Here is a 21,394-nt window from a genome sequence, read left to right on the forward strand (position 1 = left end):
GTATGTATGCTATTTTATGTAACTATTTAACATGTTAGGCTTTTGCTTTATATATTATCTAACACTCCTTATACATGACTCTTGCATTGTTCTGCATATTATTTGCAGCTGAGCAGGCCCCTGCACCGGCAGTAGAGGACACACATGGCACCAACAGATGAGGTAGCCCCAGGCCAAGGCCACTGGTGGGACTGGTAGCCTACTCACTTGAGAAAGTGGGTTGCATTATGTGTTTACTGTACTGTAAGAGTACTGCAGTGTTTGAGTGTGTGTGTGTGTGTGTGTGTGAGGGTGGAGGGGAGGGGGGTGGGGGATCACTACAGATGTCCTTGCCTTGAGCTTTCTCTACATGAAAATCAGAGCTGGAAGAATCACTGGCACAGAGTGACGTCACATTATACAGCAGGAATGATTGCTGCTGTATCCTTCCTGATATGTAGGGTTAATTATAGTGAAGAAAGACATGTAGCATAGAATCATTGCTAAAGGAAAAAGCAGACTAGATACTGGCGATAATAAAATGACAACTTGCAACTTGAAAACATTATCAAGACCAGGATGTATTCAATGCATTTAGCTGCTATTTTATTCCATATTTTGCATGTGAATGAAGGAACATGGTATAAAGAAATAGAGAATAGTTGTTAGTTGGTGTTCACAGGGGTAGCCAGGTTTGGAAACACTGAATGCAGCAGAGAAAAGGTAAGTGGGAGAGGGAGAGAGAGAGACAGTAAATGAGATAAAGATACAGAACAACTCAGTGAGGGGGAGAGAGAGAGAGAGCAAGTGGCGATCTAAGTGAGAAGCACAGGAACTTGCTGCCCTCTAGTGCCAAACACTCCAGTTCCCTCTGTGACAACAACACAATATGACACAGCTGAGATGAGAATGAATTATTCATAAATGACGGGATGATAAAGCAGTATTTCACAGATCTTAGATATGAGATGTAATTGATATCGTAGGGCTGATATCAAACACATGCTTGTCTCTAAAAATAAGTGTAATCTTGTGGACAAGCCACTGTTTTTGATAGTTTACAGTGATATCCATAATACTTTAAGTTTTAACAGACAATGCTAGGCTTGTATAGGAGTCCCTGAAGTAGTATTAAAGAGTGGACTATCAACTTCTCGCCCTTTTTGTATCAATAAAGTACCAATAATATGCACTTCAAGCAGCCTAAATGGCCATTCAGGCACCTGCTGTGGGTTTCAGGTTAGCTCACCACCTCCTCTCCTCAATTTTATTAATGTCAACAGTTTCAGCCTCTCTCTCTCTCTCTCTCTCTCTCCCACAGATTAACTTAGTGGTGCCAGTCAGCACCAGCACAGGGGCGGTTCAGGTTTAATGTTTAAGCTTTTACTCCCCCCTCAGTTCTCCACACACATTGGCTAATCGCCCTGCGTGTGCGGAACTGAGCATCTAACACCAGGAGTGAGTCACCTGAGAGACTGAAGAGTGTGAGCTGAGTGGGCCTGGTGGACACGGCAGCCATTTTACAGTAGGTATCAGTTCCTGTTTCCTCACAAGCAGACACTCTGACCAGAGAAACAAGTTGGGGTTAAACAGGTAAGAAAAGTTGTTGGTTTTGAGGTTTTAAAGATAAAGGTCTTAAAGGTAAATATACTCAAATATACTTAATGTGTGATGTACTGTGACAGTTTCATGACTGCTGTGGTGTATTAAGAGCTCATGCAGCAGCTTGCTGTGAGTCACAGCTCAGCTTAAACTCCTCTGTTATTAGTTGAGCCTGAGCTCTACTATACTATTGTTCTTATCCCTCTCTGAGTTGTTATCTTGGAGCAGACAGTCTGCTGTATTTATGATGCTGACCCATACAATTTGATGAATGTGTAGGACCATTCCAGTAGTTTGGTAGCTTGGTTTTGTTTTTCAAAAATCACATACTGTAACCATTTTGCAAACAATGCAGGTGTGTTTTAGCAATCTTTATTTTTCCTACGATTACAGACACACTTTTATTTCCATTTAATTTGAAAATCTATCAGCAGACTCTTCAAAGTTGCTTAAAGCTGTGTAATCCATAATGAACATTAAGTCTACATTATGTTTTGTCAAAGTCTGCACTTACCATTAACAGAAAGAAAAAATATCTGTTATGTTTATTGTGATGGATTATACAAGTCAATCAGGGTTATTATATAATCAATATTTTTGTTTTAACAATGGATTAAATGCATGTCTATTTGTATGAAAGGGATAACTCATAACTCAGGACCAATTGGCTCCTCATATTACATAAAATATGATCTGCATCTGGATACTTTATCTGTATAATGACATCCAATAAATGGGTCTTTGCATTTGCACTTGGTATTAAACTGCATTCTTGTTAACTCCATTGTGCTCGCATTGTGATCGGATCTCAATAGGCAAGTTAGTTAGGCAGGGCTGGTGGATATGTCAGCAGACACAGTGGGTTCCAGGTCAAGGGAAGCAATGCCACTAATTGACAACATTTGTTTCACAATCATGTTTGATTTTATTTTTATACAACTCTCTTAGTTGTATAAAAATAAAAATGTATGTAAGCTGAAAGTTTTGATCTAAATCAAATGAGAAAGTATTTTTAAAATCATTACATACAAGCTACTGAGGTTTGTGTGTGTTAATTATACATTTTAGAACATATAATTATGGTATATACTGTATACTTGCCTTCCTATCATACATAACTGATCATTTGTCTTGTTTCCGCCCGCAGTTTCTCCCCCTCCATGCCTCATCAGGATTGTGTGAATATTTCTTTCTCAATTAATCACCAAAATCTGCCAGCAGCATGAAAAGCTGGAGCAGGAAATTCAAGAGACAAGAGGCTGACAGTGTGGTTGGGTCGTCCTCTAGCAAGAGAAACTCCTTTAGTGATCCACCAGTGCCTGTGTGGGTTACTCATACACCCACACCAGACAATATTACAGATGACGATGATACTAACTCCACTAACTGCACATCCAGTACTCCACCTTACGCAGAGAATGAGAACAATGACAAAAAAGGGAGCATGAAGGACAGGCTTAAATCCCTTATCCCTCAGTCATGGGGTGGCATTATCCATAAATGGACAAGGGATAGTGGCAGTTTTAATGACTCCGAAGCCAGCACCAGAGGCATCCAGATCCTTCCTAATGGGACCAGGGTGAGCCCCCCTGTAAGTCCCCTGCCTGAGCGCAGGAACTGGGGTGAATCACTGGGCAACTCCAGCGAGAACTCCCATAAGCCTCTGTTACTGGAGAGCCCCTGTGATGATCTGTTCCCAAGAGAGGAATCTCTACTGACTAGTATCCACCCTGCAGAGTACTACGCTGAGAAGCTGGAAGTCTATAACCAGAAGTATTCTTATTTGAAATCCTGGCCAGGTCTGCTCAGACTTCTTGCCGGGCTTCAGCTCCTATTTGGGGGCATGGTCTTGGCCTGTGTCATCGCCTACGTCCAGAAAGACAGTGAGTGGTCCAACAGCTTCGGACTCTATAACGGTGCATATAACAACGGGCTTGGACTGTCTGGGTACAGCTACAGAGGCCCTATGACTCCCTTTATACTGGCAATTGCTGGTGTCTCCTGGATTATAACCCTCATTCTCTTGGTGATGGGAATGACTATGTACTATCGCACCATCCTCCTCGACTCCCCCTGGTGGCCTCTGACGGAGGCCTTCATCAATGTGGCAATGTTCCTGCTCTACATGGCAGCAGGGATTGTCTACCTGAACGATTTGAACCGCGGGGGCCTGTGCTACACAACAATAGGCGTTAACCCGATCATGGCCAATCTGTGTCGGGTTGATGGGGGCCAGATGGCGGGAACCGCTTTCATCTTCATCAATATGACAATGTATCTGGGAAGCTTCCTGGTGTGTCTGAAGATGTGGAGGCACGAGGCCACACGCAGGGAGCGGGAGTACTTTGAGAACAAGGTACAGTTCATTAATCCAATGGAAATTTTAGATGAAAGAAAATCTCATCTTTCTAACTTTAAAGTGGGAGGGAAATCATTTACATTAGGGAGTTGCATTTTGCAGCTGGATATGGGAAATGCTCCTCATGGATTCAGTATAGAAGGTTAAATTCACCATACAAGTCTTAAAGTACAAAAGAAGGTGTTCACTGTCACAAGTTTTGTTCTCAGCTTCCGTATTTATAAAGCTCATGCTTTATCCCCTTTCTTGTGTGACTCATTTTACTGTCAGTGCTGCTCTGTCACACACTCTCTCCTGAGGTGTGAAACAAGAAGATGTCTATATGATGTTTGGGCATCACTCCCCCCTTTTGGGGTTATTTAAGGTATGACATATCAAACACTGCGTCTATTGGTAGCAACAGTAAGGGATACTATTACTGAGATATAAATGAGCCGACAACAGCTACAAAACAACTATGGCAGATCAAATACAATGAAATTTAAAGTCAGTCAAGACAATCTGCAGTGAGCATGCCATTTGTCAGTATTGATTTGTCAGCCTTTTCTGCTTGTTGATGCGATGGTAGTCAACCAGGATTCGTCTCAAAGCTGTAAACTGTGTTTTTGATTCTGAATCTGATTTCATTAGCACAACATCCAGTACACATCCAATACAATATTTTAAAGCGTTTGACATGACAGAAGTCTGTTGCTGCTGACAAGAGGTTTTGTCTACCAGTGTAACAAAAGTGACATTGGCACTAACACACGTTCATTTCTAATAATGTAAATCAATGGTTGAGCTATACAAACACTATATGTGTGCATCTGCATGCTCAGTAGTAAACAGAAATGAGCACATTAAAAACAGAGATGTTATTGTTGTTATGTTCCAAGTACTCGGGATTGTTCACTTCAACGGCTGCCGAGCTCATTACTGTTTGCAGATAAGGTCCATGTTATCGAGCATCACAGGCACTACCTATGAGTGAGAAACAGCATGGTCAGCTAATGTATTTTATGTCACATAAGAAAGGGTGAGAGGCCAGAAGTGAACATAATAATTCCACCTCCCGGCTGAGGGGAGGCTTAGCTTGTCGAAGCAAAAGAATGGGGCAGTTTTTCCGCTGGCTGTGCTTTTAAAAAAAAACTTTCTCTGACAGCTTAAATTAAATTTTGTCACCTAGGCCTCTTAGAAATCTTCTTGTAATGATGACACAGGCCAGCGCACATAGTGGTGTAGTCATTTGATAATTTCATTTGTTGGTTCATGTTTTAGGAATAATACTTATCCTCTTTTACTTTAATCCCCAGGAGGAGTTTCACCAGTCCATTCCACTAACCCCTCAAAAAACAAAGCGCATATCATTTAAGGATGAAATAGATAAGTCTCTGAGAAAAGATTATAACAATCAAAATGCACTCACCCCTGAGGTCCATAAGAACCCAGTCAGTCTTAACAGAACTGACTACACCCCCAAAGTCCACGTCATCGCAGACTACATCATGTGAGTGAACATTTGAACTGTATTTCACAAAACATATCTCTGTCCACATTATCATATATACTACATACTGTGTATACTTGACTCCATCTGACGACAGAATCACCTTATTAATCGCTCCTAAAATCTTTCCCTATAGAAAGTATCCAGAGATCAGCTGTGTGGAGGAAAGGGAAAAGTACAAAGCTGTTTTCAATGATCAGTATCAGGAATATAAGGACCTTCACAGAGACATCAGCACCACCCTCAGTAAGTTCAGAGAGCTGGATGCCACGATGGCGCGACTCCTCAGAGATGGAAAAAGCCAAGAGGTAAGATAGATGTATCTTTATTTAAATAAACCATATAAAGCATTTCTGTCAAGACCATGAGGATTTGATTTGAGATTGTAAGGTTATAATCAGGCCTCCTCATATTAAATATATCTATTTCTACATGATGCAGTTGTGATGCAGACTGTTGTGTGCTTTAGTGAAATAATTTGTGCAAACCATTTGGTTATCGATCTATTTATCTTTTAGGATCGGCAGAGGATTCAAAGCATTTTGAAGCAGTATCAGCAGAAAAAGAGTGTAAGTGATGGAGCGATTATTAAAAAGTGAGGGCACTAGTTCCTCCTGTTTTCCATCTGTTTACTCTAAAACAATTGAAAAATAATTTGGCATTGCTAACACTTAAGCCAGATTTGTGTTAGAATTGCTACTGTTGTTTAAACATCCAGGCAATATTTTCTTCAATAAAGCTGTCCACTGATGCAAATAAAATTGCTCCAATCATGAAATGTGTGCAACTCTCGAAATTCTCATTTAACGCAGCTACATTACAGAATGAGTCAGGCCAGACAGCAGTTAGCTGAAAGTGAAGGAGGAAAAGAGAAAGAGAAAGACAGATTTGGGTAATACAGGTTAATCAATAGATTTTATGTGTGTGTGTTTTTACAGGACCCTGCTTTCCTAGAGAAAAAGGAACGCTGTGACTACTTGAAAGCTAAATTAAGCCACATCAAAAACAGAATCCGCACTTTTGACCAGGAAACCATGACAAGTGATCGAACATGAAGGAAAAAAAAAACCTGCAGCAACAGATGAGCGATCATATTTTTCTCATTTGTCCCTTTTTTGTGTTTTGTTGTGTCTGTGTATTGATTGCATTGAAGACATTGTAATTTAAATGAAAAGCATATTTTTCATTGATTGTTAGACATTTTTGTACAGGGATCAGCATGATGTCAGAGCTGACATGAAACCCGGTTTATAACACAATTATAACATCTGAGTTACAACATTATACGGGTTAAATGGTACACTCCTTTTGTACAGCTTTCATATCATGTTGTATTTTCTTATTATGTTCCTGTCATTTATTTCAATGCAGAGGAGCAACATGTTGATTCAGTGTATGTTTTAAATTAAAGTTCTAACAGTGATTTTTACAAAAGAATTCTGTGAAAGTTTGTTTCTTATTTATAGCTTCTGTGTTGATAGTTGGTTTAACTTACATGGGCAACTATTGTTCTTAACACCGTTAGGTCATCCAGGTTTTTTATTTATTATCCTTTAGCTTTGTAATTTATTCTATAGCTTCAGAAAAAAATATATTTTCAGATGGATAAAATTGTGGGTCTTTTAAATTGTTGAAAACTCTGTCAGGCTCAGTAAACAGACTGTACAAATATTTGTTATTGATATATTTTTTTCAGCTACAGGTATATTGCTCACAACAAAACACCAGAAAGCAATTTGTGTGATAGAAAAACACTAAAGATACATTTTAATCACTGTTTGGATTTGACTGTTGGACACTGTGTCGGTCCTCTGGATGTATATTTTAGACAGCAGGTTGGAGTCCAAGAAGCCAAAACAGTATGTTAAGTGACACAATTCACCCTTTCAGGAAACCACAGAGCTTGAAATCTGAAAATCTTCTATTACTTGTTAAAACCCTCCTTTAAATACTTTGAATTGCAGAGGAATATACAGGGTTTGTGTTTCATTGTACCTGAACAACAGTGTTGTTGATTTGTCTGGCCAGTCCCCAGACAGGATCTGTTACAGACACTCAGAAAACATCTTGGTAATGTGGTGACATAATAATAGTCTATATTGTGATTCTCATCGAGTCAACTGCTATTAGGACAAACTCCCCTACATTACCTGTCTGTTAACGTTTGCTGTGTGTGCATTATAATTAGTGCTGTACACTGACCTGTTTTTCTGTGTGGATACAGCAGCGACAGTCACCTCACTTACATCAGTGTTTATCAAGATGACATTATCAAAGTGTTTTTCTTTTCTTTACTGTTCTGTTGTGTGGACAATGATAATGGTCATTTGGGTGTTTTAGTACAGCAGCATTAAGGACAATAATGTTTTCTGCGGACTGATAGCTGTTGTAAAGTGATCTGGACACGAGGAGGACAGTGAAGCCTCAGTTGTAATGTTTAATGTTGTGGGGAAAAAAACAGCAGTACACCAATGTTGGACTATATCTGTTGGCCAAAGGGGCAGATCAAGAGAAATATTCATGGGATTGCAAAAGGGTGGCATGGAGACTTTAAGGGGTGGCAGAAATATATGCTGATTTCCACACATTTTCCCAAATATTATATGTAAATATGGATTTTTTCATTGATCTTATAACAGATCATTAAATTATTTTCCATTTTTTAACGTTATCTGGGGTGGCCAGGATTTTTTTAGGGGTGGCAGTGGCCTCAATGCTGGCCTGCTTTCAGTATAGCATTAACGCTACAAAACTTAATTACCTTCTGGACTGCAACTATAAAGATTACTTTCATACTCATTAATCTTCAGGTTATTTTCTTAATTAATAGTTTGTAGTATAAAATGTCAGAAAACACTGTGTCACTCCATAACTCCAGAGAGTCCAGAATATATTAATGTTTACTTTTACATGAGACAAAAGAAGACAAATCCTCACAATTTAGAAGCCCGATCTTGGTAATGTTTGGCTTTTATCTGCTTAAAAAATGACTTAATCAATTATTATGAATAGTAATTCTTCTGTTGATCCACTAATCAATTAATAGACTTATTGTTTCAGTTCTAATTACCCTTAATGCATAGGCAATTGCTTCACTGTATGACCATCTACAGATAATAACTATGCAACTATAATATTAACTAAAATCATTATTATTATAACAATCAAGCCATCATGTATAGTAAACATCAAAACATTAATAAACTTTAAACAGACGCAGTAGCTGCATTAACCGGACAGACAGTATAGTTAACATGCAGTCTTTAATGTTTCATGTGAACGGAGCTGCAGCCTATAAACTGTCTATCAGAGAACACGTGGGAGCCGTCAGGTCAGCAGCAGGTGAACTCTGCTCCTGCGGAGACACAGCACTGGTTGCTCGGCGGGGCCCGCAGTGAGTCAGGCAGCTCGGTAGGTTTCATTTACGGGTTTTCTTGTTAGCAAAACGAATCCATAATGGAAAATAACGAAGTTTATGACCGTCGATGAGGTATAAAGCGGACTGTGTGCTGTGAGAAGGGAGCCTCACATGGATGGACAGGTGCAAAGGTGAAAATTGGGTAAGGTGTGTAATACTAGTCCTAGCTAATAATTTAAATGTTAAAGTTGTTATAAGGTTTTAATGAATATGTCCTTTTATTTGTGTTCAATGATCTGACCTTTTGAATGTTTAAAGAAGACTTTAAAGTATCAATATTGGACGTTAAGGCATTTGACACATAAAGTGATCAGATCTTACACTTGCAATTAAAAGTGGACAGAAGCTAAATATTTGTTTTTTTTCTATGTATAACAGCATGAATGAATGTACACAGTTCAAAAGTTGAGTAGAGCAAAGTTACATTTTACAAATTGAGAAGTTATTTTTGTTTTGTTGTTCTTACTGACTCTGAGGCCACATTTGAAATGTTATATAAACTCTGCAATTGATCAAAAAAAACCCAAACAGCTCTGCCACGGCTGACTGGGCTTGTTTTGTAGCTTCTCCTTTTCTCTCAGTGGGCTGACACACTGAGCAGGTGCACACAGCTAACACACAGTAGATGCGGTACAGAGAAGGAACAGGTCTGGTCTGGTTCTCCCCCTGCAGTAAACACCCCGCATGGCTGCCCCGGCTCGCCTCTTATCTGCTGTCTGTCTGAATTATTGAAGCCTGTTGGGTTGAGTTCCTCTGGAGTGATGAAGTGTGGGTCAGCGACACCAGAGAGAGGGTTCAGGGATGGGCTGAGGTGAATGAAGGGCAGAATGGGTGCCTGCTGTGCTTAAAAGAAAAACTAGTTACATTATAATGAACAAAAGTGCTGAAAGGACTAAGGGACAGGCATTTAAAGTAAAGTTATTTTATTTTCTGCATTCACATTTTCAATTTTAAGAGTCAGTGTACTCAAGGCATCACTCCAGAGGGTTGAGACACAAGGTTAAGATTTGCCACCTTCAAAGCTGCTGTTAAATGCATTATTTTGTGGTGCTGAAACATAAGTGATATAATGATAGTGTAACATGTTACAAGGACACTGCTTCTACCATGAATTGATTAAATCTTATCTAAATCTTTTACTCCCTCTTCCAGGTGAAATTGCAGTAACATCCCCTAAACCATGTATGAGCCACGGTACTACGATAGCCCCCCTGTGTACAGCCCGCCTTACAGCACCACCTCCCAAGGCTTCTACCCTTCAAGGAGTGTTCATTCCCCCCAGAGCCAGTATGTCCCCTACACCTATAATGTCCCTCCAGACTCCTACTACATGGAGGAGAGGCCTCAACACTTCTACCGCTGGTTTTCTCCTCCTGGTTTCGTCAAAACCTTCCAAGGAGCTACAGTACTCATGTGTTTCCTCATCTTCGCCTGCGTGGCTTCCACCTTGGTGTGGGACATGAATGGATTTGGGTATGGGGGCTATGGTTTTGGGGCTGCAGGGGGCGTCGCAGGTACGGAGTTGGGATATTACGGGGGCAGCTACGGCTACGGTAGCTCTTACATGACGCCACAGTCTGCAAAGGCTGCGATGATTTCCATGGTGGCCATTAACTTCCTGGTTTCACTGGGGTTCCTGGTGGGGAGTTTCTCACGATCACGGATCATGCGGGGATGCAGGTTCTACCTCACTGTGTTCATTAGTGATATCATCTTAGCTGTCCTTCAGGTGAGTCTCACAAAATATCAAATGTGTCAGTCAATGAATGATTCCCTTCACTTGTGAGGACGACTTTAAACTTCACACACAGAACAACATGTTGCAGATAGGGGACGATTATCTAGGTGGAAATAGTAGTGGTAATAGCACACCATCATCTTGGTTCAGTTGTATAATTTCTTTTACTTTACTTAATTTACTAAACTTGATGTGTCACCTCTCACCCCAACATCCTGTTTCAGGAAATAAATACAACACATTAAAGGTAGAGTGTGTAAGATTTACTGGCATCTAGCAGTGTAGGAAACACCCCTATCTAGAGCAGTGTTGGTTTGTCTATTCTGGGCTACTGTAGAACATGGCAGCTCAACATGGCTCCATAGAAGGCGACCCATGGCGTCTGTAAATAAGAAACTGCTTCATTCTAAGGTTTTAAAAAACATACAGATTTACTATATTCAGGTGATTCCACACTAATAAAAACATACTAATGAATATTATATTCCATTTCTGCCAATAGATCCTCTAAATGTTACACACTGGACCTTTAAGGAAGTAATTCAGACATGATACTAAACTAAGCATAGAAGTTGGGATATGAACTAGTATCTGCTACGTGTATTACAGTTATCTTATGAGAATTCTGTGTTTTTTAATATGTTGCCTTGGCAGCGTCATTCAAAGATAATATTGAAGGTATTTAAATTATTACTTCGATTAAATGTGCCTCTGTTTTGATTTCAAGGGCATCATCGACATCATCTTTGTGATCGGGGTGAACCCGATGTCTCAGAGCTCACAGAGCATGCTGTACAATCCCATGCTAATGATGTGCCAGAACATCCAGGGCAGTCCCAGCCTCAGCGGCAGCGTGGGGGCCGGTTTTCCAGGGGGGTTCCCTATGTACAATCAATACCTGCACCACTACTGCTACATGGACCCCGAGGAGGTTAGTAGGATTATTATATTTTGTTCAATTCGATTTTATTCTATTTTGATACATAATTTACATTCTTTCCTCAGGCAGTTGCGTTAGTGTTGGGTCTGATGGTGGTGTTGGCCCTGTCCCTGTCTGCTTACTACGCCTACAAGACCCGCAGCAAGATTTGGCGCCACGGCAAAGCCAACATCTACTGGGACGAGCCGCGGGTCAGGCCGTCAGAGGGGCAGGATGTACAGGATTGGGTGAGTAATGTGTTTTATTATGTATTTCTTCATCATATTTTATCGGAGAATGAATGGGGATTGCATTGTGTGAATGACTGAGTATATACTACTTACAGTAAGTCCATAAAAGACTTGTGGTTTATATTTAGTTCTGCTTTTGTGTAGCCAGATAAAGAAACAAAAGCTGCTTACAATCTCATATCAGCTCTTTTCAAGGTACCGGCAGGCGTAAAGCTCACTGCTAATATATGCACATTGTAAAGTTTCTCCCTTCTGCCCAATGAACATTAAGTTTCACAAACTCACGTTACCTGCTGCTGTTTACTCAGAGAAGACTGCTGTTTATCTTCGGCACACCCAGGTTTCACTCTGACTGATCATTAACCAGACAAGTGATAAAAGCTGCACAGAAACCATGTAAAATTGGGTGACAAGCAACTTTATGTGATTTCCTGTGAAATCAAACAGGCCATAGAGAGTTTTAAAGTAATGTACTTCATAGGTAAGAGCCAGCTTTAAAATTTCAGGTTGTTTGAATAGGTATTATGACACATGCATTTGCTGCACACATTCATGATCACCTTATCTTAAAGGAAACAAGCACTATGTGACAAAAGCAGTATAGTAAATAAGGTAGAAGATTGAAATGTGGCAACATTGTATTTCTTACTAAATAATTAAAAATAAATAAATACAAACTTTTTTATAAGCATGTAGGTTGGAAACAAATATAATATTTCAACAGATATTTATTAATAAACTTTTCATAGCACTTGGAATTAACCATTATTTTTTTTACTATTCTCTATATTATTAATCAAAAACATTAGAGAGGTACACTATACATCATTCAGGGCACAAAAATAATTTGGGAAAATCTAATAGTAACATAGTTTTAAAAACTGCAGACCCACAGACTGAGGCAGTGGGTCAAAGTGTCAAAACATCCTGTGGGAAGTGGCAAAAACGTTTTTTTTTTCTAATGAGTGACCTCTTGTGAGTAATGACTCTCTACAGAAAAATGACAGTATTGGTAGTTTGTTAGAAGTAAACAAGGTCGAAGTTGTGTGATGCTGTTACATTGTGGATGAATGTGGGTGTACAAAGTGTCCAACTCCTCTGTAGACTGCAGTTCACTTCCTACCTGTTACCCTTCATCACAGGTTGTGAGTTCAAGCTGAGTGATTTTTCTTCTTAGATTATTTAATTTGAAGGATTTTTAGACCTGAAGAACTGAGCGTATCCAGTATTTCCCATGTTAGAGAACATTCTGAAACAATATACATCATTTTGTGTGTCTTACATTATACCGAGATCCACCGTCCCAGACCATCAGTGCTCCAGCATTTAGCTGGTGCTGTAGAGCCCCCTGAAAGCTGAGCTGTTTTTACTTCACAGCAGTAGCCTTGTGTGGCATTTAGCAGTGATTAATCTACTAGAGTAGCAGCATACTATGAATGTATCATGTCCACCATGACTCATTATGGAAAGGGAAGAAACATATTCAATCAGTTCATCTAGCGAGGCCTTGGCCTACATACTGCCTACCACTGCAAAGTAGCGAAATGCTTCATCGAAATGCCGGCCCTATTCTGGGGCACTCTTGTATTGCAGTGAAGATGCTTGCCTTGCAGGGAGGCATATATAATGTATGTGGCATGTATAATGTATAAAAAGGGTTGAGTTGCCTCAGTGTTGCTGTGTGAATCCCTACAGAGTGTGGTGGCGCTAAATGATTCAGTGTGTGAAGGGACTGCTACACACCGCTGCAGTTCAGACCCCTGGCAAAGAAGTAATTTCCTTGTGTTTTGTGCTGTTTCTTTTTAACAGAACTGTAAAAGGGTGATAACTAAGAGACGAGAATGTAGTATAACTAGATTAAAAGCAAACACTGCATAATGCTGGAAAACTGTATGTTGATTGTGTTGAATAGGACAGTCCTATTAATATTTATCAACACAGGCAACTCCCAAAGAGTCAGAGGAGAACCGAACTAAGACTATAAACTAATCTGATGAGTGTGCAGCTCCTACTAAGATGTTGATTTATTTTATGTTGCAGAACTATAAAGAAATAAAATGCCAAAATGATTAATCAAATACGACAACAAAAATAATTTGCTAATCGCAGTCTTTGAATTGAGGATTTGTTGCTTTTTCACTGTAAATTAGAAATGTTTGGATTTCTTTAGCAATCTTACAACATCACTTTTGGGTGTAGAGCTGAAACAATTATTACATTAATTATTTAGTTGATCAACTGAAAATTAATCCGCAACAAATTTAATAATGGATTAGAGTCACTCTGCCAAATATTTGCTAGCACCAGCTTGTTAAATGTGTCCCCTTGGGCTCTGGAAAATACTGAGGGCCATTTTTCACAATATATTGGTATTTTATAGATGATTATAAATGATTAATCAAGAAGATAATCATTAGTTGCAGCTGAAATCTCCCTATCTCCATCTTTAGATCACTTCTCATTTATTTGGATTTCACAAATACTGACTGGACTGAACAGCACAGGAATTAAAAACACTCAAATTGTACAAAGCTGCGGCTGTCACAGCATCTTTCTGCTGCAGCGGATCAGATTCCCTGCAGTTCTCTGGGAGGTTTTTTTCCACATAGAGGATCATCCTCCGACTCCACATTTATGAGATCTATTTCACAGGCTGCTTTTTCCAGACATTCGCATCAGCTAACTAGATTGTCATCCTGTGCAACTACACTGGGATCCAGAAATAGGCCACAGACTAGGAATCATTAATTATGCATTATACAGTATGACAGTGGATTACATGAAACATAATGCAGTTTTAGTGTTTGATATCATATGTTCTTTTAAATCTTTTGTCCCATTTCTGTGGCTGTTAGAGGGTTGTAACATTGCTGTGTTTGATAAGCACATTGTGCTGTTTTTTCTAAAGTAAAGAACAACAGTGCTCTGCTGCATGTTTACCTGATAGTTCAGAAAGATGGAACAGTAGAAATGTTTGTTCCACTGATTTCACTCCTGTTTCAACCTTTCTCAGCATTCCTATGATGTAACACATGCGCACATGCATACACACACATACTCCTCCACTGGTAACGTGCGTTTCATGTCAGAAACAGTACCGAAAATGGGTTTTGTGTGTGTCCTTCCAATTAATTGGTTCTGAGAATTGCTGGATTTGAGGTGAAACCCTGATCATCCCGGAAGGGACTGGATGGATATTAGAGTTTTTTTTTTTTTTTTACTGCAGTGTGCCACACTGTAGCAAGTTTGGTATGTGTGTGTGTGTGGTGTGTGTGTGTGTGTGTTTGTCGTTGTATCTGTCTGGCTACATGCAAATATGTCTGGCAGTGACAGAGCCTCTCTCCTCAAGTGTTTTTGAGCACAGTTTGAGAACCTTCCACTTATGTTACTTATGTGACAGATTTAGTGCAGAAAAGATTCTTTCTTTCCAGCAAAAAATATGCATTTGATTCCTCTTGAGGGGTTTCTCCTATATATCATGATGCTAAATCTGGCAAAATGTTTAGTACTGAAAGACACACAGATGACATCATTTGTATTTATTGTTATTGTTGATTTTCTGTCCTAAATGATCTGCACTGTGATGGAACAAACTGACATTAAATGAAGGGATTCTGATTCAGTCTCATGATATTATTCTAGGTGAACCATGTTGGAGAGGCACGCAGCACCCAGCAGGCTCCGACAGCACCTGACCTCAGGGCGGAGAATAGTGTGGTCTCCTACGGCAATGGAACCGTCAGCATCCACAGTGAGGGAAATTATAAAAGCAGGTGAGTGATGGTCACAGCCGATGAGTGATGGAAGAACAACGCAGTATGGTCTGTGCTGAAAAAACAGGACCCATTAGAAAAACAGGTTTCAGTCCTGAACTTCAAAACGCACACATCTTACTTCCTGTGAGGTCAACGATTAATGCCTAAAGTTTGGCTGCTCTCCATAAAACAGTTAAATAATAATAAAGAGAGACACATATTCTTCTCTTCGCTTCTGTTTTCTGATTTTAGTTGTGGGAGTGTGAGAGTAAGTAAATATGTGATGTGTTGGAACCATGGAATAAAACCAAATTACTGAGTGTTTAATTACGTAATTTACTGATTGATTTCAATAATGGGAAAGGACATTTCAAATGTTTCAAATTTCAAAGATCTGGATATGTTTCATCTTCTGTTATGATTAACACTGTTTGGTTGCTCACCCTGTCACACCTAGAGAACTGCTCAGTTACTTGGCCAAGTGCTGTTGAGAGCACTGGTCATCTGGTGGTGTCAATACAAATAATAATCATAAACTTGTTTTTAAAAACAAAGTTACAAAGTGCTTTACATGGTTGAACAGGGATTAAAAGAGGACTGTAATGAGGCTGAATGTGTGATGTATGAATCAGAAAAATAAAATTGAATAAAATACCCAACAATGATATAAGATAAAACAATAATAATAAAACAGACATGTTGGAAAGAAAATGGTGTGCTACCATTAAAAAGAATTTTAAAAAGTGATTTAAAAGATGTTCCAGAGCTGAAGGGTCCTAGTGTGATATAATGTTGTCTTCTAGTATTTTTTAAAAAATGAACAGCTGTGTTTTGTATTAGCTAAAGGTATGAGGTAATTTTTTTTTGCTTAACCCTGAATAAAAGTTACAGAGATTAAATAAAAACATGTTTGTTTTTCAAATGAAAGGGCAGTGTAAAATATATTACCCAGGATTCTGAGTACAGGTTTAATATTTGTAGACAGGGAACCAAGGTGTTTTTATAAAATTGGATGAGCTTTGGAGGACCAAAAAGAATGATTTCAGATCTGTTTTCATTTAGCTGGAGAAGGGTTTGGGACATCCAGCACTTTATTTCTTACAGACAACTGATGAGAATTACCTTGGTTTTTAATGGGGCATGTCATCGGCATAACAATGGTGCTGAATTTTGTGTTTATGTATGATATGTCTCAGTGGCAGCCTGAAAACATAGAGCAACAGGAGTCCAAGGCTGGAGCCCTGGAGAACACCACACATCCCGTCAGAGGGGCCGCAGAGGAGGAAGCATCATGGACCACTACCGAAAAAGTTCTGTTTGATAAATAAGATTTAAACCAGTCTAGAGCATTATTCCAGATGCCACAAACAAGTCCACTGATAAATAATATGGGAGCTGTGCTTTATAGAGCTTATTCTGCCCGGAATACCACCAAGTCACATAGATGTTATTGTAGTTATTACTGTGTTGGAAACTTTTTTATAAATTTTTTTTTATACATAAATGTTAGTTCAGATTGTAGGCTACTATTGTTTATTGTTTTTAGTTAGTTTAGTCATTGCACTTGTTATCTGATCTGTTTATACGGCTTCTTTAGCCATTTCTTGTTTTATTAATTCTGTGTGGTTATAAATTGTTGTTGTTATTGTTCTGTGTGGACCCCAAGAAGACAGCGATCACTTTGTGGAAACTAATTGGGATCCAAATCAAGAATAAAGAATGGCCTCTGAAGTATTAATTTGTTAAACTCACTTAGTAAAACTGCCTCCAAAATAATTTCGCTTTTGAAAATCCAGTTAATGTTACATGTTGAGTAATGTCAAGTGGAGTTGATAGTACTAATGTTAATATAACAGTAAAAATGTTTTACCCATGCTAGTGGCAGGCTCTATGGATGGTAATGTTGGCCAGTAGTTTGCTTGGTTAGTCTACCACACTGGTCCAGACTGAAATATCTCAACAGCAACTGGATGATCACATGACTTTTTCTCTAGCACCACCATTAGGTTGACATTTGCGACTTTGAATGAAATATCTCAACAACTACTGGATGGATTGTTATGAAATTTAGTTCAGACATTTATGTTAATTGTGCAATACTCTGTTTTATGACCAAATTAATTAATTTAAAAAAATTAAAACTTGTCTTCTAGAGCTACAACCAGAGGGAACTGTAAAATACCATTAAAGAAAAATACCATTGGATAGTAAGCCTTTTTCTGTCAAGCCGCACATACCTGGAACACTATACCTACAGAACTAAGAATCATCCCATATTACATAACTCCCTAGAAATAAAGGTGGCTACTGGACAATCAAACTTGCTGTCATAATCTGTGATAGTGTTAATGTCATTGTTTTACTATTTGTCTGTGCTATGCCATCAACCTGCCAGGGACTGCAGATGAAAATAATCCTCTATGGCAAAATCTGTCTTGTTTACATGATTGACCCAAGTGCTCATTATTGTGCATAATTAAAATAAATATAAATAGCTGCAGTAGCTTTGCATTTTGATTTAAATACTTTAATTGTCTCCAGGTCATCTCTTATTTCTGCTGCTGTCATGGTACACGTTACATATGAGTTGGTAGAGTTTTGTATTTTTTAACTGTAAAATATAATATGCATGTAGTATCAACAAAATTGAAAACTTCTTGATTCAGTCTTTTATCAGCTTTATGTAGTATACAGCTTAATATTGTGAGAGGATAAAGAAACACGTTTTACTTCCACTCTGCATATCATGTTTGTAGGCTCTTGTGGCCTGAAAAGTGCACAACACCAAATACTTGAAAACTCGAAGTAATCAATTGATTTAGTGGTCCAGACCTGGGAATACTGAAGCAACAGCCAACATAAATGAATGCGGCTGTAGACATCCAAGCACACATCTAATACTTGTGTCTTGCTTTTCCGTAGTTTCTCTGCTGATAACAGCAATCGTCGGGGTACTGAGCCTCTGTACCAGAACAGCAGGGTCCCTGTTTGCTCCAGCAGCTCCTCAGACGAGACTGACAGTTTCAGGAAACCTCCTCTTTATCATGTGGAGAGGGAGCAGAGGAAGGACCTAGAGCCCAGGCCTGCTGCTCAGGAGATGATGGAGTCCCAGTATGAAACTGGTTACACCACCGGAGACACAGGCAATGAGCTTGACCGGAACCACACAGGTTACCTTTACAGGTGGGCCACTACTCTGCTGCCAGTTAATACTGCAATCTTGGGTTGTTTATCCTAGAAAGTATTTAAGCAAGGCAAGTTTTTTGTATAGTGCATTTCCTACATGGGGCCTGTGCTAAGTGTTTTTCTGTAATTCATTAACGTAAAAACAGGAAATACAACAAAAAGTATTAAAACACAAATTAAAAGGGTAGAAGCTGTTTTGAAATTTAAAGGACCATCATGCTTTTCCTCCTAGTAAAAAAACTGAATATTATTTTATAATATAATTTTTGGTAGTTTAAGGCAGGAAGTTTAAGGCTAAAATTTAAAGATGCTGAATATCAGCATAAATATTGACTGAACAGCTAAAAGCAAGAAAAGGTTCAGTTTTTAAAAACCCCTCAGTTGTACCCAAATTAAAGTATTCAAGGCAGATCTGAGAGGAAGCCTTAGTTTCTTCTAGCCTAACTTTTTCTAATTATACACAGCATTAATGGAGAGAATGTGCATAGCCCTAAAAGAAACAGTACTCATATTATTTCAGAACAAAATGCTGTAATAATACTAAGAGTGGGCAGCATCACCACTGTCTTCGACGGAAGTTGGCCAACTGTTTAAATGATTTTAATTTAATACTGGTAAGACAACTGATAAAAAAAAGCTCCTCTCTTGTCTTTTTGCCACAACCTCAATAATAGTTTAAATGTAAAAATCATTTCATGTCTTCATTTTAACATCCCACTCCAGGCTGTACCCAGAGATAACTTCAGATGAACAGCGCCGGCAGTACAAGAGGGAGTTTGACTGTGATCTGGCCCGCTATAAGTGCCTCTGTGCCGAAATGGATGACATCAGTGACCAGATGCACAAGCTGAGCCGGGAACTCGACGCATTGGACGAGGGCTCTATGAAGTACCAGGTAGAGAAAAAAACAGAAGGGAGGAGCGCAGAGTGGAAAAATTTGGGACGGACTGCCAGGAGAATATAGTCATAGCTGTGCCTTTTAATTACATATAACAGCTTAGTTCATCCTCAGTATGAGTCTATTGGACTGCCATAGAACACAAAGTGATGCAGATTAACAAAGCCAGATTTCAAACTTGTGCTTCAGAATTGTTTTATATTGTTTATGTTATAAGAATAAGCACAATTCAGTCAAAAAACTTGTATTTACATTTTCAGGGTGTCGCAGATGAATATAATCATCTCAAAGACCTGAAAAGGGTGAGTGGAATTATATCAGTGGTATAATAATGTGAAATTCAAGGAATAGTTCAGTTTTAGGAAATACAACAGAGTTAGACGAGAAGAATAATACAACTCTCACTATTATAGCTAGCAGCTGGTTAGCTTAGCTTAACATAAAGACTAGAAGCAAGGGGACACAGTTAGCCTGTCTTAAGTAGCCAAAAGCTAACTTACCATAGCTTCCATAGCTCTTACCGAACAACAGCAAAATTTAAATTGCCAAAGAAATGTAAAGTAACACCTTACACAAGAAACAACAAATAGTGTAGTTTGTCACACCACCTATACAACTACAACTTATCCTTTTTACTTTTGGGTTTCTGCACAAACCAAACAAAACATTTAGATTTTTGAGGGGATATTGGACAGAGCCAATCGCTGTTTCCAGGAGTGATAATATTCCCTCAAACTGGGCCCCTTAATTGTACTGCATGTTGATACATGCACACATATATGGACTTATGCACGCACCATTGGCATTTTCATCAGGGTGGGGGACCATTATTTCAGCACTGAGCACACAGCATTTTTGTTGCTGGGTACTTTATGAAGGAGTAAGCCTCCGGGAACTCTTTAGAAAATACCAACTTTCTCTTTGGCATGACAGCTAACTGTTAGCATACTGACAGGTTCTGTCAGAAAGAGCTGCATAACCTATGACTCACAGGCTAGGGACGGCTTTGACAACACATTGATTGATTGATTGACACACGTACAGACAAATCAGTGATGAATTCAGACGTGTGGTGCATTGTATATGTTTTTACATTTGATTAGGTAATTATGAGTGGCACCGAACATGATAAATGCTAACATAGGCACTGAAAACAAGTAGAAGTTTTATTTTAATTGTGGCGAAAACTGGGACAATTTTGTGTTTTACAGCATCAGGACAATAATGTAAATTTATGTGAGTGGTATTGATATTTTTATATAAATTTCTTTAAAAGAAGTGAAAGAGAAAATTTCTCAAAATGTTGAACTACTACAGATAATACTGTTTGTTTAATATTCAATTAAAATTCTTTCTTCCAGACACCAGACTATCAAGCAAAGAAGAAGCAGTGCAAAGAATTTCGGCAAAAACTTTTCCACATCAAACGTCTTGTGAAAATCTACGACCAAGGTCTTTGTTAGTGGGTCTTGCACATTTACAGGGTGTGACCTGGCTTAACAAACAAGGATTTATCCTCCATTTCCTCTTCAGATTTACTGCTGTGCTGTTGTAATTGTCACTGTTTAGCCCATGTCAACCTCATACTGGTCTTACTGTCATTGAACCTAAACTGTCTTTGACCCTAATGTTTACAACGTCTGTATTACTTTTGCAGCTGTCAGAGCAGATTACTGTCGAGATAGAGATACTCAGACTTTTTCTCTGTGTGGTTCTAACATAAACTCCTTGACAACACGGCTGTTTTAACATTTGAATTTGTTTTACCTTGCGGTTAACACTCCTCTGTTTCTGGCTTTC

At 38.9% G+C, this 21,394-nt stretch overlaps 2 protein-coding genes across 2 annotated transcripts; both read left to right on the plus strand.

The window, feature by feature from the left end:
• Positions 1-1,472: 1,472 nt before the first annotated feature.
• On the plus strand, positions 1,473-6,834 carry ocel1 (occludin/ELL domain containing 1). Its single transcript, XM_035670152.1, has 6 exons — positions 1,473-1,572; positions 2,729-3,937; positions 5,236-5,429; positions 5,566-5,737; positions 5,948-5,998; positions 6,368-6,834. The coding sequence occupies exons 2-6, from the start codon at positions 2,804-2,806 to the stop codon at positions 6,482-6,484; spliced, it is 1,668 nt and encodes a 555-aa protein (XP_035526045.1). The 5' UTR covers positions 1,473-1,572; positions 2,729-2,803; the 3' UTR covers positions 6,485-6,834.
• A 1,960-nt stretch (positions 6,835-8,794) lies between these two features.
• Positions 8,795-21,361, plus strand: zgc:154006 (uncharacterized protein LOC563016 homolog). Its single transcript, XM_035670589.1, has 9 exons — positions 8,795-8,989; positions 10,000-10,576; positions 11,313-11,516; positions 11,591-11,752; positions 15,398-15,528; positions 18,433-18,693; positions 19,420-19,591; positions 19,855-19,896; positions 20,956-21,361. The coding sequence occupies exons 2-9, from the start codon at positions 10,028-10,030 to the stop codon at positions 21,055-21,057; spliced, it is 1,623 nt and encodes a 540-aa protein (XP_035526482.1). The 5' UTR covers positions 8,795-8,989; positions 10,000-10,027; the 3' UTR covers positions 21,058-21,361.
• Positions 21,362-21,394: the final 33 nt, after the last annotated feature.

Source organism: Morone saxatilis, unplaced genomic scaffold, assembly GCF_004916995.1.
Source record: "Morone saxatilis isolate NCDOM2014 unplaced genomic scaffold, NCSU_SB_2.0 Contig23, whole genome shotgun sequence".
Taxonomy (NCBI): Eukaryota; Metazoa; Chordata; class Actinopteri; family Moronidae; genus Morone; species Morone saxatilis.